The 25,731-nt window shown below is 49.2% G+C and overlaps 1 protein-coding gene across 1 annotated transcript in view; it reads left to right on the forward strand.

Annotated features, from left to right (window-relative positions):
- Nucleotides 1-25,731, forward strand: part of LOC119461235 (uncharacterized) — a 315,477-nt gene that overhangs the window by 267,426 nt on the left and 22,320 nt on the right. The window contains exon 13 of the mRNA XM_037722465.2: nucleotides 2,840-2,842. Within this exon, the coding sequence (XP_037578393.1) occupies nucleotides 2,840-2,842 (3 nt within the window). The remainder of the gene's footprint in view (nucleotides 1-2,839; nucleotides 2,843-25,731) is intronic.

Raw genomic sequence — 25,731 nt, forward strand, 5'->3', positions numbered from 1 at the left:
TTGGGAATGTTGATTTGAGCATGGAACCGTGGTACTTAAACAAATCAAAGAAGAAATGAAATGGGGGGAGGGGGGAGTCATTTTGTAAAATGACTGGGAAAACAATTATATTTCTGAGCCATACCTGCCACCCTGTAAACATTAAATTCCGTAAGATCCCGAGGACACGACAGATGAGGGGAAAGGGAGGGGGGGGGGGAGGAGGTAGCACTTTTTTGTTGCTTCTTTCATTTTAAAGCTTACCCTGAGTGCACGGCTTTACAGGGATGCATACGTGGGAGGGTTTCTCAGCTCGTGGTTAACACCGGTTCCCGCTCCGTCGTGACCTTTTCCCGCTTGCTTCGATAATGAATGCGAGGTCGTGAATGCTTCTGGTATTGCGACTATGTTGCCTACCTTTGTGTGTGTCAGCGCTCTATGCAAAAGCAGGGAGAGAGGAAGTCGGTGCTGCAGATTTTCCCGTCAAAGAGTTCCGTGACACTACCCGTTGTGGAACCACAGAGAAGCGGTGTTCCTGCCGAAGCCGTGGCTTTGATTTCATTCTGTGGCGCTCTCTCTTGGAACAGGGTAAAGTTGTCAGCACAACATTACGCCTGTTGCTTCTTCTTCTTGTTGTTATTTTAGTTGTTCTTCTTCGCCTGTTTCTACCGACGGTTTTGCTGGAACTTAATCGAGGGGTTCAGGCTCGCTCAACCTCCCTGCTATTCGTTGCTCAAAATGAGAGTCTGGGTGTTCCTGTTGATAGAGGACCGCGTTGCGCAGTCTGCGGAATCGGACAAGTGTTGACGTTCGTCTTTGCTGGTGTACTACGCGATCAATATCCCCCCATTGCTGTTATTGGGCTTAATTCTATTTACTGTCTGTTTGCTGCTTCCTGTGCACATTATTTTTTTTTCTTTGTCTATGTGAGTTGATATTGAAATATGTCCTTGATTTGTATAACGCTGTTTCCTCCGTGTGCAGTTCGTATAGGACCCGGACCCAGTCAGGTGCAAGGAAGCACCTTTTGGCCGGGACCCTTTGGTTTCTTGTATATGAAAAAAAAAAAAGAATAGAAACAAAAATAAAAATAAAACCCTGCGATTTTCGGAGTGGACAAAGTACGCCTATGCAGTGCACAAGCTAAATCTGGGAGACTGAGTCTCTTTTAAGATTACCTGCTTATTTGTCCTTGTTTGTTTGTTTGTCGTGTGCACGCGCAGTCGAACACCATTTTTTTGGGGCCTTCTTAATCTACGTACGCCTGTTTCTTGGTCACTTAGTGTTAGTGCAGTGGTCTCAGCGGAGTTGCGTTTTTATAGTCCGACCGATAGGCGTAGCAGAAGCTGTACTAGTGTCAAAGCACACTTCTCTGCATCCGCTCCCGCCTTGAGTGCGTAATTTCTTTAAACACATTCCCTAATTGCGCAATGCTTATGCTGAAATAATATATCGTTCTTTTGCGCATGGCCTTGCTGGGCCTCTCTTAGTGACCGGCAAAGAAAAAAAAAGAAAATTAAAAAAAAAGTAATTATAATAAACTGCGCCGCATCAGTTTTAGCGGGAGGCATCGGGGCAAGCATGCTGGTATCAGGGTGAGGTTACGTAGATCGCCTTTTTCCGGCGCGGGGGTGATTGACGCTGACTGGCGAACATCACAGAATTAATTAGTTGTGACTTGAAGTGGACACCGAAGAACGATATAATTTTAAACAGCGTCAGTAAATTACGCTTCCACTGAAAGATCAGAGAGATGAGCCAATTGGTACGCCAGAAAAGAAACGAGAGCTAAATACGGTGGCCACGACGCCTTAAAGTCTGCGCGTCAGCTCGCCGAGTCACGTCAAGCATTTTGACAGCGCCTGCGCGATTCGAGTTAATTGTTTATCGATAAAGAAGGTTCCCGCCCCATCTTAAGAGAACCGAGGACTCAATCGAGCAGATTTCGAGAACTCCTTCGTCAGCCGAAACGGCCCTAATGCGAGAAAAATACATTGGAAATTCGTGACGTCAAACTGACGTATAGGCGCCGAGGCTTCGGCGCGAAAATCGAAAATGGAAACTTTCGCCTTCATTTATTTCTCCCAGTGATAATCAACATTTCTCTTACGTTAGTGCGAATATATTTTTGAACTTTTGATATAGAATACGTTAGTTGTCTATACTGACTTAGTATTGGCCTTTATAGCGCGCGAGCATGATGTTTAATACCGCAGTCAAGTGTTCAGTCGAACGCTTTTTTAATGACTCACTCGTACCGCTTGTTTCCAAACGAAGACGTCGTCGCTGTGGCGTGTCGCGTCCAACGTGCAATCCACGCGCTGTATACTTGGAAGAACAAGGAACACTCCCGGTTTCTCGTCATTTCGCCTAAGTTGGAAGAGGTGAGGGGTTTCGGGGCGCAGTGTTCTTGGCGCGTCTTTTCCCCCAGTCGGCTCTGTCTGTTACCGCATCCCCTGTGCAATGGCGAGGAATTTCTATCCGCAGCTGTGTTGGTGGTGGCAGCAGCAGCAGCAGCCGTTCGTCCGCGTGTGTTCCTCACGTGTGTGCGCGGCGCCGTTTTCATTTGTCGCGTAATTGTTACCTCGCGCTCGAAACCCCAGCTGTATACGTCGAGCGTGCTCGGAAACCGACTGGAGCGCCCCTCCGCGGACGAAAGTGGCACTGAAGACGGGCTTTCCGTTATTCGTCTTGTTCATTTCACTTTACCTTTGCTTTATGTGTACGTTATCGCCGGTAGTTGCTTAAACACCGAGGGCGCTCCGCGACAGCCTCCACCAGCGACACTTGCGTTTATTTCATCTGTTTTTATCGTTCTTTTTTTTTTCCGGCTTCGTGCGCACGTAGGCCGGAAAGGCAGCAGGTATAGCGGCAGTGTACTGTCGACATTCGGTGCTCGCAATACGTCGACCGCGTTTTTTTATATACCCAAGTGTGCTGTGCTGCATGTGCGCGGCGTTGAGCTGGTGGTTAGCGAGCGGCCGTACATGGGCATCACGGCGATGCTTTCGAGACGTCGTAGCGTGCGTGCCATGCGCAGAAAACCCAAGTTGGTGCGACTCGACGACGAGGACATGGTCGTTCTGGCATGGAGAGTACGTATGCCGTTCACGGGGAATCTTTCCTCCTTATCACTCCATCGCCTATCACCCCCCTTCTTTCTGTATCAATCTATCGCCGTATGCTTTGCTGAACACCGCGCGCATTGATGATAATGCGAAGGTATTGGGAACGTGCGGCAGTTCCCCATGGCCAAAGCGAGCTGTATATATAGCGCAGAAAACCAATAGGACATTTGAAAATACATTGTGGACACATAGACACCGTGAAATTGAATACCCAAGCGTCATTAGAAATAGCGTACCCAAGCGACAATATACGTGCGCGCGAATCAAAACTCCATTGCCCTTTGCGTTCGTCGGTTTTTTTTTTTTTTTTTTTTTTTTTTTTTTTTTTTTTTTTTTTTTTTTACGCCCGGCGGATCACGTTCCCTAACATTGGGTCATCTGTTTATAAAGATACCTATCATGTCATTTAGTGTATTTGGGGCTATTCCTTTCTCTGTGACTCGACTTGTGACGATAAATCAACAAGTCCATATGGATATGCTGGCGTGCTAGTTGTTTTCGCGTGATTATGTGACTTAGGATAGTGCGTCCGTTGCTCGTAGGCGATGTATAGCATACGAGTACGTTGTCGGTAAGGTAGAAATAAGTTGGGCCGGTTAGTGCAGCATATATATACTGTACTGCTATACGTAATGAATCCCGCATCGCCACCGTCGCCGAATTACCTAGTGTTTCATTTTGTTTGATCGAAACTCGTTCATCGGTGTCATCGCCGTGCCCGTATATTTCAGTCGATTGTCCTGCAGTGAAGTTACAAAAACGTGGACCATACGCGCAGAGGGGTGGAAGTCCGATATTCAAGCGTTGTTGACCGCAGAGCGACCGCGTTTCCTCGCCGCAACAAATTAAGCGTGGCGAACCTATTTCCAGTCGCGTAACCGCCGTGTCCGCCTTCTCCCCTTTTTGCTTTTAAAAGAAAAAAAGAAAGAACGCGCTAATAGGGAAAGCGCGCACTTTCCGCTTTGCTACCATTGCATGCCCGATCTAATTTCTCTTCTTTTTTTGTCTAGCCTCTTGTTGTTCTGTCGCAAAGGTGTTCCTTCTTCGGGATTCCAGTGGTCCGCTCCTTCTGTTTCACCGCTCTTTCCCAGCGCGAACTTATGCACCGGTGGACCAAAAGGGGAAAGGGTATGTAGAGAGAGAGAGAGAGCACTGTTATCGTCGCTCGGAGACAACACCGTTACACGAGCGGCCCGCGTGCCGGCCTGCTTGGGGTTGGCAGGCGAAGCTCGCATTCCAAGGAATCCGCTGCGCGGAAAGAGAGATCAGGTCGTCGTCGTCGCCGCTTCGGCGTACAGAATTCTCGGAAGAGAGCGGCCGGCCGGCCGCTCAGAAGGGCTCGGGCGGAAAACAAAGAGGGGCGCCTCCTTCCTCCTCCTCTTTCACTCTCTCTTTCTTTTCGTTATTGTCTCTCACTCCTTTCTTTATTTCTTGCCGGGAGCGCCTCCTTGGAGAGGTGCGCGTATTACGCCGAGCGGTGGTGGTTCTTTTTGAGCGGACGAGCCCGAGAGCTGTTGGAGGAAGTCGCGCCCGGTGGCGAGAAAGGGTTACCGACGACTGCGTGACGCGAGATGGAAGGGATCAGCCGGAAAGGAAGCGGGCCACCCCAGAGCAGCCCCCCCCCCCCCCCCCCCCCCCTCTTCCAGTGCTGCTACTGCCTCTGCCGCGGGCCGCGGTTTCCGTTCTCCGTGCTGCAGGGAAGCGAACGATCACGCCTGCCTGATCTGCTGCTTCGTCGTTCTTATTTTCTTCGTTCGGAAGAAGCACGTGCCTTCCAAGTTTCGTTCGCCTCCAGTCGGCGCGCGCGCGCGCGACACCGCTGGGGCTGGCGGCGCCGTGACTCCTTCCTCTATAGTTGCACGCTGAAACAGTGCGGGATTTCTCGTTAGACACGCTCGGTCTTTATATAACTGGTCGCGTGATGCGCGAGACGAACGTCTCCTCCGCCGTGGCGAAAAGAAGATCAAACTTGGACTTAATGTTTCCAGAAATGTCCGTCGTCGTCGTCATCATCTGAATCGTGATCATCCTATGTCCACTGCAGGACGAAGGCTTTGCCAGCTGGTCTCTATAGTTATTCTTGTCATTTGTCAGCCGACTCCAAGCGATTCCCTGATATGTTATATCGCATCACCTATTTTTAATGAAATGCTATTTGTCACAGCCACACTAGTCATTGTCGTTATTTTAATAGGTATACATTTTACGCCATTTGCCGTGTGATTTTTAGGCATTTTTACTCCAATGTTACTCCTACCATGACACTCAGTGCTTCCATTTCATTCAGAATTCATTGACGACACATCATTTTGTGTCGGGGCGCATTGGTCATATCTGGCCCTTGCGCCAATAAACGCCACACATCATCATCATCCAAGCGATTTCTGCACCATTTGTTAATCTCATCACACCACCCAACTTTCGGCGTCCTTGATTGCGTTTTCCTTCCATTGGCATGTATATACGCATCCACTTGACCACGGCTAGTCCATTCTACCCATCACGTGACCTGCCCAGCTATACTTGTTTCTCTTATAATCTCAGCTATAGAACATCAGCTGCACCCACTTGCTCTTTAAACCAGACATACTGGCGTCTTACTGTCTGTTAACGCTACACCGACCCTTTATTGTCTATTGCTCGTTGCTCGGTTTTTAGTTTCTGTTCGAGTTTACCAATGTCCAACAAAATGCCGATGACTTGTTGGTAATTAACGAATTAATTATATTGCAGGATTATGCGTGCCGATACCGCGATCTGATTATGAGGCACGCTGTTGTGGATGGCTCCGGATTAAATTTGACCATCTGGGGTTGTTTAACGCGCACCTAAATCGAAGCACCCGAGCGTTCTTGCACTTCGCCCTCCACCGAAATGTAGAAGCCGAGGCCGGGATCGAACCCAGGACCTCGAGCTAAGCGGCGCAAAGCCTTAGCCACGTTCCACCGTCTTCATACCATCGTCGCTAAGCGCAGGAACAGCGTTCTTCACCAACACCAATGAAATATTCGCTTACACCTATTCCCACCGCGCGTCGTGGGATCCGCCTATTTTTATGTTCTATCGCTGTCGCCGTTGCTGAATGTGGCTCTCTCCACGGTGCATATGCAACGTTTAAGTGAGCGCTTTGCTAAGGCTCTTCCTCAGCTCCAGCGCGGGCGGGTACGGACTTTGCCGAAAGGCGGTCCTTACGCAAACAAGAACGGTACCGCCGCGAATCTGTTTTGAATCGCATTAGCCGCGTCGTTATGCCGTGTCGCTGCATAACGACGCGCGTATTGGGACGCTGATTTCCGGCGCGCAGTTTCGCAGTGACGGCCAGCGCGTGTGCTCTATGCCCTTCTTTGGGCACCTTTCGTTCGCGACATCCGATCGCTCGTATCATCCGCAATCGTCTTAGCGGCGCGTCTTCGAAGCAGAGGCTTCTGGGGTGCTTTGCGCCTGAACTGTGGGATGGGGCCAGCGGTCACGGGCAAGCACTAAGATGCCTGGCCGGATACCTTCAGTAATACAGTCACACCTCGATTTAACGAAATTTTAGATATAACGAAGTTCTGTTAAAAACTTTACGCTTACATATTCGGAGAGCTTAATGTGTGAAAGCCAATCAATTTAACGAAATGCATCCCGGGTCCCCATTGACTTCGCTAAATTGGGGTTTCACTGTAGAAAGGCCGAAGTCAAGGAGGGTGAGGGTCACTGGCGTAGCCAGGGGGTGGCACACCGAGCACGTGCCCTCCGAAATTTGTTTCAGTATGGAGCGCGCCCAGCCAACGCTTCCTAGATAGCACAAGGCCTGTTCACTTCGATCTATGACGTCACGCTACCTCGCCCGACTGCCATAGAATCTGATGAGGACGCTCCCGAGTAAGCTGCGGCGATTTTGACGCCACCGCTTTCGTGATGCCCTGCTTGATAATGGATATTTTGCTCCAAGTAGCATGACGTCATAAAGCAGAGCGCATAGGCCTGCTATCTACAGGAGGCGGTGCCCCCCCCCCCCCTCCCCATTTGTTTTCATCCATCTCTCACTTTCCCCGTACCCGGTCAAGCGCGTGGCCCCTCCCCCTTCCCCACACTCGAAAAAAAATTCTGGCTGCGGCCACTGGTAAAGGGTGGTGGTTGTATGGACGTCATTATTTCAAAGACAAATAATATTGCCCTCCGTGCCTGGATTGGCTTCCATCTCCTACATCATGCAGGGAATCTGGACCATAGTTCATGATGTAAAAGGGAGAAAGTTACGGTAGGGAATTTAGTGCCTTAGAGGAACGTGCCTTCTTCGCATTACTTTTGTGGCAATGTACTTTCAAAGTAGATGCGCTGCGTCGACTGCTTCTTATGTAATTTTGCACTTTGGGCAGGGAAGTCTTTCCTCTTGTTCGCTACAGTCTTTAGAGCGTGAAGGGCAATATTTTGGTGGCTTGCCACTGGTCACGGTGGCAAGCCACCGTGACCGCATTGTCATGGGGGTCCAACGTTTCCTTGCTTACTTCAATTGTTTTTCTCTCTCAGTGGGTGGGCACGATGTCCTCTTAAGAAGAAAGTTGCTGACTCGTTTCCCTTTCGCACTGTGTTGTGTCTATATGTGTTTACGTGAATAATAATAAGTCCGCGCTGACACAAATCACACCAAGTGCTGAAAATCAAATCGGAACCCTCTCCTATAGAACGTCCCTCGTAGCCTTTGGCGTTGCTTCGGAACGTTAAAAGCCAGTCACTCACTCAATCCTCACTCAACCAATCAGTGTTTCCTGTGCAGCGCTCTAATCGAATCGGTACATCATCACGAGAGCGTCGCATCACCGAAGGCGTTCGAGCGAACTCGTACTTTTTTTGCGTCGCCCCAGGCGTCAAGCGCCGTTCGGTTTCCACGCTACACTGGCAACGTCGGCCTTGGCGCTTTCGCCGGATCCACCGCGGCCTATGCGCGTAGACTTTTTCCTGTCTACTTCTTTTTTTTTTTTTTTCTTCTTTTTTTTTTTTTTTGATCTACGAGTTGCGCACTGCTCGTCGACGGTACGACACAGCTGCAACAGCTAGGGAACGTTGCTCCGCGGGTTTTTGCGGGTACTCTCTCCGCTCTCTTTGTTCTTCGGTGACGAAGCTTGACATTGCGAAAGCGACGAAGCTTGATATATTGTCTGATCACTCAGTGCGGCTTCGCACCGTGAGTGAATCTTGCGCGCCCGTATATGTAGGGTGCAGTTCACGGGAAAAAAAGGTCCGTTCACTGCATCCTGCTCGGGAAATACCCTCGAGTGCAAGGCGCAGTGAACAAAGCACCGGACCGAGTAACGAAGAGAGTTGTTTACGTGAACGGCTCTAGGTCTGTTTGGGGATGTGGGTATGGGCTGTGGGAGCTGAGTGTGGTTCGCTATGGAAGGTTCCCGCGCGAAGTGTCATTGTGATATGTAAGTGTCTCTGACGCTAAAACGCGCGGTCGGACCCTGCAGTCCGCGAACGTCGCACGCCGCCTCCTCGGGCCGATACCGTTTCCCTAAATGTCTCAAACCCCGCACGACGTGATGAACATTTTGGGAGTTGCCTCGCTGGTACATGCATATTATTTCACTTTCGGGGGTGTTAGTCTAACGGACTAAATAAGCGCTATCTCTCAAGTCGTTTTCGTCGTCGTCATCGTCGTCGTTGTTGTTAATGTTGTTGTCGTTGTTGTCGTCGCCGCCGCCGCCGCATGCGTATCATCCTCAGCTGTGTGCCTGCGTATCTCGGAACTACACCTGGGACCGCGTTTATTCGTATCCATAATCGTGTTTGATTTTCGGAGCTTGTACTGTATCTTCTAATTCTGCGCTACTTTTTTTTTTCTTTCCCAGTGTCATCTTCTTCATTTTGCCTCATCATTAGCCGCCATCGCGCCCCGCATATGTTCGCATGGCTCGAGTCATGAGCATTAGAGAACGCGCTCTCGTTCGGGACCTCGAGTGGTCACTGCAGCCGCCGCTCCGCTCTCCGCTTTCCCAAATAAATGTAGGGACGACGGCACGCCTCCTCGGCCTCCGTCGCGTCGTCTACCTGCGCTTTTTTTATTACTATAATGTGAAAAAGGAGTAGCCGCCACCACTGTTAGCTTACTGCATGGAGCCAGTTCGTTTTCCTTCATTTCCATAATAACAATAAAACAAACACAACGCGAAAGAGAGAGGGAGGAGAAAGGCTCACAGGCTATAGCCTCGTGCTGCTGAGCGCAAGGTGTCGCAACATCAGTTCCTCGCCGGGATGGCCGTACTTCGATGGGAGTGAAATGCAATGGGCACGTTATAAGACTCCAGGTGTTCGTAATTATCAACAGCGGGGCTGTTTAAGCCGGCCGTAATTTGTGCCGTGAGCCGCAAAACCGTGGGCCGATCCTGGCGGCAATGCAGAAAGGGTCCAAGCGCAATGACACACACACCTGTGAACTAGCGAAGCTGAGCCTGGCGAAGTCTAGCTAAGCACGGTTGTGACTACTTAAGCTTAGTCAGTCATCGATAGGCAATTGATAGCCAATCAATAGCTAATCCGAAAAATTCCGGGAAATGATGGGGACGACTTGGTAGTGCTTAGCCAAGCCCAAATGCGTGGCCAATACCTTGCGATAGCCAATCAATAGCTAATCGATAATCGATCAACACTCATTTAATTCCGGAAAATGCTGGGGATGGCTTGGTAGTGCTTAGCCTAGCCCAAAAGCCAGGACTAGCTAGGTGCCCATCAGATCCGCTGTCCCTTTAGCATTGCGCCTCCAGTGCGAGCTACGCTTCTTTTTCTGAGCCCTCCTCTACGGCGGCTCTCATAGCCCTCGTGTGACTTTATTTGTTTAAAATCAATCAACAAATCATTATAAATTGATCAATTAATCAATCAATCAATCAATTAACGCGAAGGGAAAAAGAAAGTTGTGCAGACTTTAGGTAACTGGACATCCATCTGTATGTACATGTAGATGAATAAGGCCTAATGCTATTTATTTATTTATTTATTTATTTATTTATTTATTTATTTATTTATTTATTTATTTATTTATTTATTTATTTATTTATTTATTTATTTATTTATTTATAAACATACTGCGGCCTATTGAAAGAGCAAGCAGCTGGGCGAATACAAGTCTTGACATAGTAATGCCTTGGTAAAGATAACAAACTTATATATACAATGCGAAGAATGGCAGAGGTTAGATCAATAACGCTTCGAAATTCTTTCTTTAAGCCTAAAAATCGGTAGACGCTCGACAATATTGACGTCAACATACCTTCCACTTCCTATGAATTCTATGGCTATCCATACTTGATACTCCATGGCAATCTATAAGTGGCTATTGTGAACCTAAGAGTCTAGAGGCTGCATACAACTTTTCAACGTGCAGTCTAGAGACGTTGCACATAAACAGCCGAAGTTTTCGTTTATTTCGATTAAATCGACCGTCCTGCGCGATTACTCAGACAGGGATGATGAATAGACAGTTGTCATACACGGCGCTCGGAGCCAGCTTCGTGTGAGGCAGGCCTCGTCGCGTGTGTAGCGCGTTACACAACCCGCCAGAGCCGTACATTCGTCACCACTTTCATTTCCTCCTTTTGGTCGCTACATAGATCGGAACGTCGAATCACGAGGGAAGAACGCGACGTTGACGCCGCATATCGCGCGTCGGACTCATGTTAAAGTCGTTTGTTTATCGTCAAGCCGCCACCGGGCTGCAGGTCTGTCTGCCTGAATCATGGCATTCCTCCCGAGTTATCCGAGCTTGCACGGTGGAGTAGCTTCTCGTGTAGTCACCACGACCTCTATGGCGTCTGTTTCTTTCCACCAACGTGGAAAGCAACAGAAACGAGACAGGCCTCCGAGATGAGACAGCGCCAGTACTATGGGCAGCCCAATTTCGGAGGCCCTTTTTCTGGTAGCGCTGTAATCCTTCAAGCTACCGTGGGGATGATGGGTATAGTACAGTCGCGAGCAAAAGTTTGAATACCACGTATGCCGCGAAACTTTTCCACGTATTAGCAGCCTAGACATGCAGGCTGAAATCAAGTCATAAGGCTTACGTTAGACCAATGCAACGTATTACAGGTTGCACGGCTTGCCTAGAACAAAATTTAAAAAGTTCGCTGATGCCGTGGTCTCTATAGACTTTCGCTCGCCTTAACCTTCGTGCTTGAGGTTTCAGACGTCATTAATGCCGCGTTTTTCCAAACTTTCCAAGTATTATTCTTCTAAGCACTGGAACGGAATTATTTTCAGCGCGCATGCGTACCCTTACGAATCGTTGTATATATAACTCAATATGTTGCCTAATATGATCAATTTCGCGAAGTCACAGTCATTTTAAGCCATAAGGACGAAGCTTAGGCAAATCCATGCAATACCCACAATTTCCATGCTGGCCGAACCGTTATGTTTGCATTAATTTCCCATAGACACTAGCTCTAGTGAATCTTGTAGGACCCGCCGTGGTTGCTTAGTGGCTATGGTGTTGGGCTTCTTAAGCACGGGCTCGTGGGATCAAATCCCGGCCATGGCGGCCGCATTTCGAGGGGGGGTGCGAAATGCGAAATCACCCGTGCACTTAGATTTAGGCGCTCGTTAAAGAACCCGAGGTGGTCCAAATTATTCCGGAGTCCCCCACTATACGGCGTGCCTCGTAATCAGATCGCGGTTTTGGCACGTAAAACCCCATAATTCAATTACTTTTTTAATTTTTTTTTTTTGAGGAAACTCTGTGTGGTCACCGCCGATGCCTCGCGGTCCCTTTCGTTCCACGTTGGTCAGCCTGATCCTTGTTATGTCAGCCATAGCGCAGGCCTTCTGCATGCCTTTAGACATCGCGTCATCCCCAGCCTTCCGCGGCCATTCGCGTCTGTGGGGCTCACGTGATGACTCCTCGAGGCATCCAGACCTTCCCGTGCGCGCGTGCGCTCTCGGTGACAGAGCGCGCCCTCGGTCGCGTGAGCGATCGTTGTCGCCGCCGCGGTTCCCAGGTGCTGTGTCGTCACAGGTGTCGCAGATGCGGTCGCAGCTGCTCGCGTTTCCCTCACCGCGCCATTGTGAGCGACGCGCCCCCTTTGCTTGGCAGATTAAAATAAAATTATAAAAAAAAGTACGTGCGCGCTCACACGGTGATGGTATTTCGCCGCTGGCTCATATGCTGTTTCGACTGAGAAGCTGGACGAGCGAATATGCGGGTGGAAGGCCTGCATTTCCTGGGAACAGTTCCGGCGAAATACAGCGGTAGAGGCCACTCCGTGTACTATCCTGGGATTTATCGATCTCTATAAAGACTGATGTGTTGTCGTGAATCTGTGTAGAGGCTTCGCGGTTTGGTGCTGGTATCGACCGTCGCGGAAATTTGGGCAGCGTGTAGAGGGTGGACAGAGCTATTCCACAGCAAAGCGGTAACCAGATGTTCTCAGGTGGTCTCCAACATCCATCTCTCCCTCACCGAGAAGCACGAGAAAATACTTTGGAATCGGTGACGTCATGCTGACGAACCGGTGCTGGGATCCCGGCACGCGGTTCAAAAGATTCAAGTGTGGTCTTCGTTTTATTTTCAATAGTAATCATCCCCTTACCACGAAATTAACGAAAATGCAGTTTTCAGAGATAACTTATTTAGCTTTTTCTCTGTTTAGTGTTGCTTTAAATTTCCAAAGAGGGAAGTTGGTGGTAGTGTTCGAGAAGTCTGTAAGGCTGGGGGAAGACTGCCTATGTATTGCCACTGTTACAAAACCACCACCTTTCACAGTCATGCGCACTCCGTCGCCGTAAATCCCGTAACCATATGTTTCTGCTCGTCGTATCCCTTGATCCCACATCTTCATTCAGGATCAAGTCACTTTCGGATCACTTTATTCAAAAACATCACGGGATGTGTGGGGCCGCGGGCAAAAAAATCTAACAGGCTTGACTGGGTCCGTGCCCCTTACAGATGACGCTCAGTGAAAGAATTTCGTTATAACTAAACAGGTTGCAGACTTGCAGTACGGATACATTAAACAATAGGCATAGAAAAGAAGGTCAGCATTGTCTAGCGCAGCAAATCAGACAACTATATATAAATTAGTAGGCAACAACGAACGTCAATTAGTATGGTGCATATATAGACAAAAATAAGCTTAGCAATAAGCTCACCAAACGTTTCCCCGCAACAATATTTGCCAAATAATTTTTTTTAACCCGCCGTGGTTGCTCAGTGGCTATAGTGTTGGGCTGCTGAGCACGAGGTCGTGGGATCGAATCCCGGCCACGGCGGCCGCATTTCGATGGGGGCGAAATGCGACAACACCCGTGTACTTAGATTTAGGTGCGCGTTAAAGAACCCCAGGTGGTCCAAATTTCCGGAGTTCCCCACTACGGTGTGTCTCGTAATCAGAACTGGTTTTGGCACGTAAAACCCTATAATTCTTTTTTTTTAGGGGTGCTTAGCTATTGGGTTATCTAAGCACGAGTTTGCCGAATCAAATCTCGACCTCGGCTTCCGCATTTCGATGGGGGCGAAGTGCGAACACACCCGTGTGCTTAGATTTAACTCCGCGTTAAAGAACCCCAGGTGGTCCAAATTATCCCCGAGTCCCCCGCTACGGCGTGCCTCATAATCGTATCGTTGTTCTGGCACTTAAAACCCCATAATTAAATTAATAAATCAATTCTTACGATGTTAGCGAGGTATCTTCTTCCTTTCTGTTTATTTTGCATCATCATCATCATGGTTATTATTATTATTATTATTATTATATTATTATTATTATTATTATTATTATTATTATTATTATTATTATTATTATTATTATTATTATTATTATTATTATTATTATTATTATTATTATTATTACAAAAGGTCCCATGTTGCATATATTGAAAGGGTTACGGCATGGTTTTGCAAAATCATACCGCAAGGTACATCGCAGCTTGGGACAAGCTCCTAGCAAAAGGAGGAGGGGGGGGGGGGGGGAGGAGGCGTGTGACGCAAGGTTCAAACCCGTGGATTTCTCGAGCCTGAGGCAAGTGCCACGCTGACTCGGCCCGTGTTGTCGACGCGCGGCGATGATTGATGGCGCGTTTACGTTGCCGTTCCTGGACAAACAGATATGCGGCGGGGGATCTGTGGAAGCAACAGCTGCATGCTTGTGAGCGAATACGTACGGGGTACAGGTCGTCCAGTAAATGTCAACTACACCGTGACACACACGGCCGTCGACTCGTCTATAGCTCTTTCTGCGTATACGGTGTGCGCCGCTATTCGGAACACGAACTCTTCGCACGAGCGACGAATCCGCTAGGTGGCATAGTCACTGCGGCGACCATCTCGGTATAGCCGCGTATTTACGTGAATGCGACAGTATATATAGCGTATCGCATTTATTAGCGCATTGCGGTATAATACTGTGCGACGGCGTTCACACGGGGTGCGTTTCGCTGGCGAGTTGGAAGAGAGCACATGCCGGAAGCCATCTCACTTTTTCTTCTCTCTCTCGATGCGATACGCCAGAGTTTACATATACCTCGTGAGTCGACTTACCCTTTAGGGACGTATTTTACAGCCGCCGTTTACATTAGTATCTTGCGCTAGAAGCGCGATGCGATGCGCCGTTTACGTGAATGCGATACGTGGTATTAGTGCGCTAGGAGAGGGGGGGTAGACCGAGGCGGCGTAGGTCGACTCATGCGGTGCATGCAAACAATGGCGTATCGCATCGAGGAAGAGAGAGAGAGAGAGGAAACGACGAGGAACTTGACGAACGCACTCGCTCGAAACAAATTTCGGGTTGTTTCGGGCGAAGGCATATTCTCAACAGGTAAACGCCACGCATACAGCACTGCCCTGATGCCCTACTTGTATTGTCGTAAAAGCGGCTATAGAAAGAAACAAAAGAAAATTGATCTTCGGTATTTCGCACGCATTACCACTCTTATATTCGTGGCGGGACTGGGCGCGGAGCCCGGAGCTGCTGCTGCTGCTTGTGAAGGCATTTTAAAGGAGTGTGGGCACTACTTTTAATGAATATACGAACTACAGCGTAGCTTATGTTCAGGCTTACAATATCAGCCAAATATGGCTACTTAGAACGAGTTATTATACAAGGTATTTTATTTACAGGCTGAGTAATTGAAATCAAGCATTATCCAAACATTGAGCAATGTATGCATAATAATAGGAATTATATATGCCTTATGGCCGGCCTTCGTCGAACCAATAGCAAAAAGAGATTTACAAAACGTAATCACTCCTATTGCGATCGCCGTGTTGTTCTTACGTGCTCGTACTACATTCGCTTCGCAGGCCTTCGCGATGTTTAACGGCTACACCTTCCCGCTAAAGGGGCTTCATTTTCTTTTTGCGTTTAACGGCTACACGTTCTCGCTAAATGGACTTTATTTTTTTTTATTTTTATTATCCTGAACTATGCAGGGGCAGCCGGCAAAAGCGAGCCCTTATTTCTTTCTGGCACCCCAGCTGCCCATATTTCCTTCCTCTTGTCACGTGCGCTGATGCGCTCTATGCATCCCGCTGCCCGCGGTTCGCAGTCGCTTACGTCATATCGCATTTTACAGCACATATATACACTCTCTGGATCCGTCAGCGTGCCCTTCGCCGTCCGACAGAAGATGGCAGCAGCCTGGAGATTCGAACGCTAGGCAGGAGAGGTCGAATTTTCTTTTTAAGTGGACGCGCAATGTACGTGCTGCTGATCCTTACGCAATACCGATCCTAATGCAAATGCAGACATTTCTGGTCGACATTTAACCATTTCAACTCTCACCATGACTGCTACATGTGATCTCCCTCTCTCTCTTTGATCTGTGAGTTGTCTTTACGATTCATTCATTCATTCATTGAGACTTGAAACGTGTCACGAACAATGTGCGCCATCTGTATACGTGTGCGTGTTGTGTGAGGTGACGGTACAGCACGGGCCACGGTTTCGCACAAAACGCGGTTCCTTGTGACTGATGGAATGCCGCGAGTGTCTTCGTATAGCACGGTCTGCGCAATCGCGTCGTTATTGAACGCGCCAGCATATGTGCAGCCACGTATGCATTGCACTCCGCCGCCTCGCACGCACGCTTCCCAGGTATTTTCGAGTGTAGAGCAAGCCTTTACCGCACGCGGGTTACTTTCCCCGTTGCTATTTCTGGCACGTTGTTATTTTTGTTTCTTTCGTAAACTAGCCTATCCGAATTGAAAAACGGACGTGCGCGGAACTGACCTCTCCCGACTTCCTGGTACCGCGCAGCGCTTTTTTTTTTTTTCTTTCTTTTTCTAGTGTCATCGGAGCTTGCGCTGCAGGGGCAGAGGCACTTATCTCGACAATAGGCCGTCCACGCGTCTCATCTTTCTAGGCCTGAACATCTCTTTCTCTCTATCTCTCTGATGAGACAGGAAAATGCGCACCCTTTCGCCATTTTCATTCCGCGCTGACGTTACGGGAGGCAAATTATGCCAGACGTCTTTCTTTCTTTCTTTCTTTCTTCTCTCTCTTTCTTTCTTTTCGTGTGCTTGCTCACCGTTCAGAAAGCGCAAGCTTGGGGCACGCGTTCGCACACCCCCCGTATTACACCTTTCCTTATTAGGGAGAAAGCTGCGAGTGTGGTTTCGCCTAATACTATAGATTGTATAATGCGATTGCGTTGAGAGGCGAACGAAAGAAAACCGCGCCGAAAAAAAATTATCGCTCTCTCACAGGGCTCGGTGCTCGCTGAAGTGTGATTGATGGTGCTCGCGTTAACCTGTGTATACTGTCATCGTTGCCATAGCCGCGCGCTTTGCTTCCATTCAGTCCAACGCTAGCTTCTCGAGCCCTCTGGGCTGTCGTGAAACACGTGCGAGTAGGCGTTAAAGGTACTGTAGAAGCTGCAGCACGTGCCTGTGTGCTCACGTGCGCAGAGGAGGCGTTCTACTCCACTCTCTCTATGAAAAGAGAGCGAAGTGGAGGTGTGACGTGCGCGTGGCAACGCGACGTTTGGCTACAGCCGCGTGATCGCGTGACTGGGAGGCTTTGTGATAACACGCCCCAAATGGGTCATAACTCACGGCGGCTCTATCACTCCTTGCTTTTGTGCCTTTATTCTCCATTCCTTAGGATGCCGTTTCTGCCGTAGCTATAACGGACGTTGCAAGTCCTTGGTGATTCAGTACGCCGTGCCCCTTCAGATGATCGACTTTTAAGTCGTTAGGCGCCCACAGCTTCCTGTTGACGCTGACGCCTTGGGAGGGCCCGCTATCTTAATTGGTTTGCAATGTCTGTAGTGTATCGCGCCCACTCGTAATCGCTCAACAGCACTGCCCAACCTGGTTAAGAAGGGAGGGTGCTCGGAGGGCGTACCGGAATCGGTGAAATACAAAACGCAGTGCAATCGGACTACGCAGGAAAAAAGAAGTGAGAGAAAGGGAGGTAACGTTATTCAACAAAACCACTCATCCGGTGGCGCCAGTGGCGCGTCTCGTATAACTTAAACCCCGAACACTCGTGGAAGTTCAGAATCAGGGAAACGGAGTCACGATTTCATTATGGATCAAGGCTCGATTCAGTGTTCCATATCTCGTTCTCAGTGCACTTTCACCTAGAGACACGTATTCGGCCTTTTAAGAGGCTACGGCCGCCCATCTTCTGCAGGAACTGCCCCCCCCCCCCCCCCCCCCTCAGGAACGTCGACTATCCAGGGCTTCGTGAGTATATGGTGGACACGTTCTAGCCACTCGCATGTCCAGGAGTCATTGCAGTCGTCAGCGGGAAGGGTGGAACTCTGTACACAGCAGAGCCACAGACGACGGCTTTCGATCAAGTAGCGTCCGCCTAATGCGCCAGACAGAGAATACCGCTTGCTTCTGAATGCCTATGTATAAAGAACCTGAGTAGTGCCACGGTGTTGCTGAAGCGTCTGTGGAAAAAATTCAACGCGCGTCTCTGGCGACGCGGGAGGCCGGGTCAATGTGGGTCAGACGTTGGACCGCTATTGGCTTTACATCGGACAACGTTGGTCCGACATTGGCCTCTTTCGCAGTGCTACTAGGGGTGCGCACCACCCACTGATAACCTCAGACGTCTGCAACAAAGACTCATTGCGTTTGCCCCGTCCTTGCCGTAGGTACATCATGCTCGAGAGACTGTGTCATTGGGCCGCCAGTCTGAACCAGAACTTTGCGATGTATCCTGCAACATGCTGAGCTCAAAATTTAACGCTGAAAGGCGGACTAGTTGGTCGAATGGGTTAACTGACAACTTCGGCAGTGACGTTCGGCAAGACAATAGTTTCATGAGCATTCCTTTAATTGGCAAGCAGGCGTGATAGATTTTATTTTGCCATTCTTTCCGCGCTCACAGCTGTACTGCTTCATTCTAAACCTCAGTTGTAAGTCCAGCACCTTTCCTATCTGTCCGATCTTCACCGTGAACTTCCTTTAGCACTGGAAAGAGTGGCTTATCTGCTGCGTTCGCTTGCGAGTAACGGCGCCTACAGTGTGTCTGTTAGCGTTTTAAATGCTGCGGAATGTGTATCCATCTTGGAGAAGATCTCCAGCCGTAAACGTTGATATTTTTTGTTGCCTAGGCGGCAGTCGGAGATAAGCGGCGGCGGACGTTTGGAACAGGGAGCTCATACCGTTATCAAAGAGAGAAGATCAGCCCTCCGCTACCTTGGCAGAGGTGTTCGTTAAGCCTCGCAGTGGACTTAAGTAACCCCAGGTGGTCAAAATTAATCCTGAGTTCCCCCACTGCGGCGTGCCTCATAATCGGATCATAGTTACGACGCGTAATGTTTAATGACTATACATGTCATAAATCTTCGCAACACTCACCGAAACGAGATTCAGCATGCTTGCCGCGCTCTAAAGAGCGGACGTTGTAGTCGTTAGGGAGTTACATAAATGGCGCGCCCAAAGTTATCGTAGATTAACAGCCTCTATACAAAAGAAAACCCAAGCCGAGTTCGTGCTTCCGCGCATGCGCAGTGTCGCTGATCCTTCTCCTTGCATGGGTACACTGAAGTCACTTCGGTATACGCTATTTCTAAACCTCTCGATTGCGGCAGAAGCAGCGCGCAGGTGTGTGTGCGAGTGCCACAACCGTTTCTTCTCCATCTTTCCGCGTCGTCGGACCTGACTTTTACACCGTTCGCGCAGCACGTGAGCAGTGCGTGATGCTTTCAGGTTTTTCCCCTTCCCCTGCGTCGCTTGAACGGCGTTCGCGGTATACCTACAGTCGAGTGCCCTTGACGAGTCGATCAAGCCCCGGCGAACGAGTCTGTCTGTCTGTCGGTCAAACGACGACTACGTCGACCCCGACGGCGTATATAGGTGAAGCAATCCACGCCGCCGCGTGTATAGTAGCACACACGATGCCACTCTGTGGCCGCGTGGGAGGGTGCCGACAACAATTGTGGCGGAAACGTCGATCGCGTCCGTGCAGCGCCGTGTTTGATGCGGTAGGCTGCTCGCTCGCTTGTCCCGGCTTTTTGAAAGTGAGGGTGAAGTTCTCGCCTTTACACGCATCTCCATTATTCTGTGGTGTGTATATATTGACGCCGCTGTCTCGTCTGCATCGCCGTCACTTCGCGCCTATACACTGCCAGAGCGTCGCCGTGTCTATATACGAAAAATTCCCGAGTGGTTATGCTTCTAGTTTCCATTATTATACCACGGCTTGGCGCCGTCGTCTTGTATACATCTGTTTGTCGTCTGCTCTGTACGGGCTCTCCAAGACGGATCGCGGCCGCGTGTAGAGTGTGTTCAATTAGGAGTGTTTGTTTGGACGACGCCTTCTTTCGAGCTTTCTGCGGAACTTTCCCCGTGCACAGCTGTCGATCAGGGCTGTTTGACGTTGCTCGAAGCCGGTGAATGAACCCGGCTTCCTCAACATCGTGCGATTGAACTATCGAGTGAGGCCTGTGTCAGGCGGAACGCGAACACTTCCGCCGCGTTGTCAGACTGTTTCCTTGTATGGTTGGAAATCAGCACTGACATGGGTTAGTATTTAGTTTTTTTCCCTTTGTTTTCTATTGAACCTTCCATCTGCACGAGGTTACAGCTCGACCGGGCATCAATTTGCGCGCGCCTCGGAAAATAATCACGAACCTGCGTCATCTTTGAAATGTCTCGTTGCACGTGTTATATAGCTTGTCCCGCACTGAACAACTAACCGCGCGCGTTATGCCGAATAGCTCTTGTAATATTATAGAACGCTTTTCTCGTGTTCCTCGTTGGGGGTCGCTCCCCTTATTACGCATTGCGTAGCTTCCATAATTACGGTCGCAGGCGCACGCTCCTCTCTCAACGCGTCTCGCGGTTTACTGTGGCGCCCTCTGATGGTTACGAAGAAGGCCCACCTTGATGACTGCGGCTGCATGCGTGATGTCGGGCCCGCATCTTCTGCGTCGGAGAAGGTCAACGCGTGCGCGCGGTTTCTTTCGCCTTGCAGTCATTGTTGTGCAAGCAAGGCGCGCTCTTCTCCCGCTGCAGGCGTAAATGCCCTCTTAACAGCGTGTGCAACGGCACTTCAAAGCGAAGTGAGGAAAAAAAAAAATAACAATAAAGCGTGGTCCGGCGCTTGCGATTCTGTCTGTGCCACCCCAACACGTACGGTATAGGCTTAGACTCGCCTGTCCGTCGCGTCCTTCGTGTATACGTCTCTGGCCGAGTCGGGTTTCACAAGCGTATGTATAGTACGTCGCCAGGCTGACGCGTGACTTGGCGCGCCGACGGTGCGAATGAATTAAGCGCATCCCCCTCGCCTATCTGGACCCGCGCTCTGTATACGCATTTCGCCAAGAGTGTGTCGATGGGTATTACTTTTATGGTGAATGAAACGTTGGCGAACCTTCGTCCTCGGCGTTTCGAAAACGATGAAACTGTTTGATGATGATACAAAACCGGCAGGTGAGACGAGGTCAAAGAAAGCAGTCGTAGCGTTCAAGCGCAAACGTGTGATATACGCGGTATACGAGAAGCTGACTAAAATCGGGACATGCGCTCAGCGAATCTTACATTGCGCAACCCACAGTATGATTTGCGTCTCTACTGAAGTGTCCGCCGCGTGTTAGATAACGCTTCTTGGCGATTCCTACAATATGACGAGTACCTTGAAAAAAGTCACCCGGCCCTTCACTCGGTGTCCTTGATGATTACGAAACGATAGTTCAAGAAGCGAAGAGGAACGTTATTCACTCGCGGTGACTACTTCGCTCATGGGTCGGCGGATCTCACTGGAAAGAGTCGACGTGGAGCTTCGATCCGAGACTCGATATTGAGCATTGCCGAGGTACGGGCGTCCCGTCGCACACGTCTCCGCTGGACGTTCCGTGCTCGTCCAGCGCCTGTCGAGTTCCTTCTTTGTGCACACGTCGCTGGCTGCGAACGCGATGCTTCCTCCTCCTGCCTCTGTCAACACCCTCTCCTGTCGCTTCTATAGTTTCGTTTTCCTCAGCGCGTGCCGCATGACCTCCGAGATTTGCGCGCGCCTGGGAGGCCATGCGTGCCGTTTCTTCGCTTTCGCTTCCACCCACTGCCGCGCTCTTTGCACAGACGCTATGCCGTCCCTGCAGCCGTCGGCGACAATCCTCGCGTCCAGTTCAAACAAACCGAAACTTTAGACGGGGACCGAAGCTGAACATTGCCGGAGAATCATCGCAGGCGTCAACTCTCTTTATATCGGCGAAAAACCGGCTAATGGCACACTCACGACTCGGTGTCAGCGAATCTGGCGACACCAAGAAATCATCGCACAGCTTCAGGTGGGGTTGTGAAACGAGAAGCCTATAGAGTACTATCACGTGACATCGGTACGCTCCTAGAATGCATGTCACATGACGTCGGCACACTGCTTTTACGGTATTTTCGGTCCTTTGTGTTCGAGGGCTATGCAGTGTGGCTAAGCGTCGGGTTGGTCGAAACAGAGTACTCGAAACACAGTCGACTGGTTCTCCGTATACGTGCGATGTGCGCAGCGCCATGTACTTGTCCTTCATTTCCTTTTACGTCGTCTAAACGCTGCTCGGCTGAAATCTGGAGTAGGCTACACCAACCGGGCTCACGTTTGCACCTCGTTCATGTACTCGCACCGAGGCGCTCTGGCATTTGGTTATGGTGTGGTCACGTCAAGATGGCAATTTGGCTTCATACGTAGAATTTTTCTGTGGCCAAGCGCACGCGGGAGTTTGTCCACCATTACAATTGTCTTTGTAAAGCTGACTGACGTTCGGTTAAGACAGACTGCTTCCGGCTGACTGAGAGCGGCAGCGGATCTGCTCGCACAGGTGCAGAACGGTTCTAGTGACGCGCCGAATTTGCTCAGGAGGGTGCACGCTGGAGAGCGTCATGTAATATGCGTGCAACTTTTAATGCGAAAGCATCATATGTCTCATCAACCAGAAAAGCCGGTGTTGCCGGCAACGAGTGGCAAGAAAATTATTGTAACACTGACGTCATCAGCGTCTTGTATGGTGTCAGTAGTAATACAGAAGATAGGTGGAGTAAAGTGAATCAAGGTGAAGTAGGTCGGCCGTATCATACAGTCCGTGCAGAAAGTAGGCCACTGCAGCTGCCGCAATTAACAAGTATACCATATACAGTCGACCATATCATTACGGTGCTTGCAGAAAGAAAGCAGGTAATGAAGGTGGATTAAGGTTGCTACAAGTTAGATCAAGGTGGATTTTTAATAGCAGAATCGCGAGGTTACATCGGGGGCCCGACATCAGCGCACGGCTGTAGCTGAGAGAAATTATTAAGGGGAAATGTTGACTGTACATATGTAAGTGGAGGTGTTGGCACGTCGTCCAGTGTCCCGTGTCTTTAAGGGAGTACGAGAACTCTACGAATGTTCGAGAATGTTAAAAAAAATTGTTATTAGTGAGCATGGTGACGCAAAGCATTTCCGTGAAAATCGTGAAGAAAGACAAAAAGGGTCACAGTAAGATGGGAACTTGAAATGCGCTTGTCAGTCGTGATATTTGAGTGAACGCGCGTCGTGTTCAGTTTACCGTCCTCTCTTCCCCTCACTCACCCGAGGATATTCATCTGTTTTGTTCAGTACATCGCTTCTCACGTGGAAGACGTTCTTCAAAGCAACAGGAAAGACAAATCCTATATGCTGTCTATCACGATAGGTATATAAAATGGCGTCCTTCCGGCGGTTGATGCGAAAAGCGACAATTTTTTTTATTTTGTATGATTGTTTTTTGTTTTGTAATAAGCAATAAGCGTCAGTCTGACTGCGCTTTATTTATTACTATTTCAATACTACTATAATAGGTAGACCGTTACCCCGCTCTTTTGGCACACATGCAAGCACTGGAAGGCCAGACCTCCATATTTCTCCTTTTCTGTATGTTTTTTTTTTTTTTGTACTTTCTTTCGCGCATCGCTCCCAACCGCTGTGGTATGTCGCGCACAGCTTTTTCTTTTTTCTTTTTCGCTTCGTATCTGACGCGCGCCATCGCTTCACCTCATGCATTATCGTTTGCTCCAATTAACGAATGACGTCTTTATGCATTCGTACATTTTCCAGGTTCGTCATAACATCCTGCTTCTATTTTTATTTATATGCGACTTTCCACTGAGGAAATTATCGCACTGCTCTGGCCATCTTCTGACGCTATTTATTCTCGTTTTATTCTTTTTTTTTTTTAATCGGGACAATTTCTAACCAGCAAGTCTCTCTCTCCCTCTCTATTTTAGCACTCGCCTTTTTTCGAATCTGCCTGCATAGCTATCGCATTCTAGCCGCCTCCCTATCGTGGCATTACTCGAGCTTGATGCCGCCAAATCCCTCGAGAGGCGCCGAAACGGCTTGCCCAAACGCTTGTCGGTTGTCGTGAATTTGGTGTTATTTCAAACAAAACATTTTTCTTTTCTTCAAAACACGCTGTTTCATATATATATATATATATATATATATATATATATATATATATATATATCTTGTGGTGGGCCTCCGGGCCCGCATGGACGGACGCGTCTCTCATCTTCCCAGGGCTCCGGTTTATGCTACCCGTGGTCGAGATTCCATCACATTCGCTTCGCATATGGGCAGTGTCAGATAACTGTATGATTGACAGGACGATAAACATAACGCCTCCAAATGTATTGCAGCAAACGCACTTGGTAGTGTGCCTACGCGAATTCTTGCTTGCATTATTATTATTATTTTTTTTTTCATATTGTTCTGTACCCATGAGTATACGCAGGGGTGTGATCTCATGAGCGAGGGTGACAGATTTGTAGGCGGTCGATACTCGGCAGTATGCTGCGACGTCGCAGCTGGCTCGCGATATGAATGCACACCTTGGCTCCACTTGTTTTAACGGAGTGACGCGACATGGAAGAGTGTCAGCTGTGTATATGAATGGCCGCGTAACGTCTCGCAGAAGCGTTTGTTTTGGCGGCGTGTGCCGCGAGTTGACGCGCTTATGAAATTATGCACGGCTGTAGCTGCCGTCAGCAGCTTGCGTTGAGAGGCCTTCAGTGCGCGCGCCAGCAGGCTGGGAGGCACGACATCGATTAAACGTCGTTTAGATATTGCGCGCGGCCTTGCATGCGTATACGGGGGCGAGAGAACTGATCAAGCGCCGGTACACCTGTCCACCGGCTTTCAGCGCCGGCTGTCAAATTGTATTGCGCTGATACCGAAGTTCGGCTGGCACTTGCTGTACATTCACTATGATGCTTACGCGCCTGCGACGCTCTTGCGATGCTGTAGCTTCATATGGGCACTACCTCGCACAGTATGTACACGTATAAGACAGTGCGTGTAACGTCTCAGATTGGCGTGTTTGTGACTAAATTCAAATGCAGAAACAGTAGTGTCTGCATTAGTGCAAGTTCTATACGTCCTTTAACTGGTTCACGCAGCGGATATATTACGCTACGATTTCTACGCGAACTTAGGCTATATGTTTGTTATCCTGCCTGAGCAGTGAGTCCGAAAACTTCCGCATGTGGACCCTTGGTGACCGTGGTCAGCAGGGGCACGTCTGTGGCATACTGCGCTGGCTTAATATGCGCTTGCATTGACAACTGCATTCCTGCGTGAAAGCGTTAGCCGGTTTTGTCTCCGTAAACACATTGCGTGAAGAGTGCTCTTAAGACTTCCGGTGTTCAAGATTACAAGGTATGCTTGGGTTGTACGAGCAAATTTTTAAACGAACCGGACATCTTGTTCAACTGAGTTTATCGTTAAGTACGCAGCCTAAGGGTCGGAATAGGGTTACGTCTTCTGTTGTGGCGTCTGCAAATACTTCTGTCGTGACTGCCGAAATTTGGAGCGGGCCAATCTAATTTGCGAGTCCCCCTTGTGTCAAGGACACTCGGGTGTTGAGTGCGTTAACCGGGACGGATGGCTTTAGTGTGTGCGGGGATCTGCGAATTACTGAAAACTAGGTCTTAACTAGATGCTTTCTTCCGTTCTGACGGCGGCCTCGTACGTCTGCTAGAAGCTTACAAGTTTAATATGACATCGAAAAACTGGGGACGCTTCGTTCAATGCGCTTGTGCGAACTGCTTGTTATTTAAAGCCAAAGTTATTGGGGCTTTTTTACGTCCCAAGCTGCTCTGTGGACTGCAAGGGACGGCGTATAGTGGAGTGGCGCGCATTAATTTTGAACACCCAGGGATTTCTAAACGTGCACTGAACCA

The sequence above is a fragment of the Dermacentor silvarum genome, chromosome 8 (genome assembly GCF_013339745.2).
Source record: "Dermacentor silvarum isolate Dsil-2018 chromosome 8, BIME_Dsil_1.4, whole genome shotgun sequence".
Taxonomy (NCBI): Eukaryota; Metazoa; Arthropoda; class Arachnida; order Ixodida; family Ixodidae; genus Dermacentor; species Dermacentor silvarum.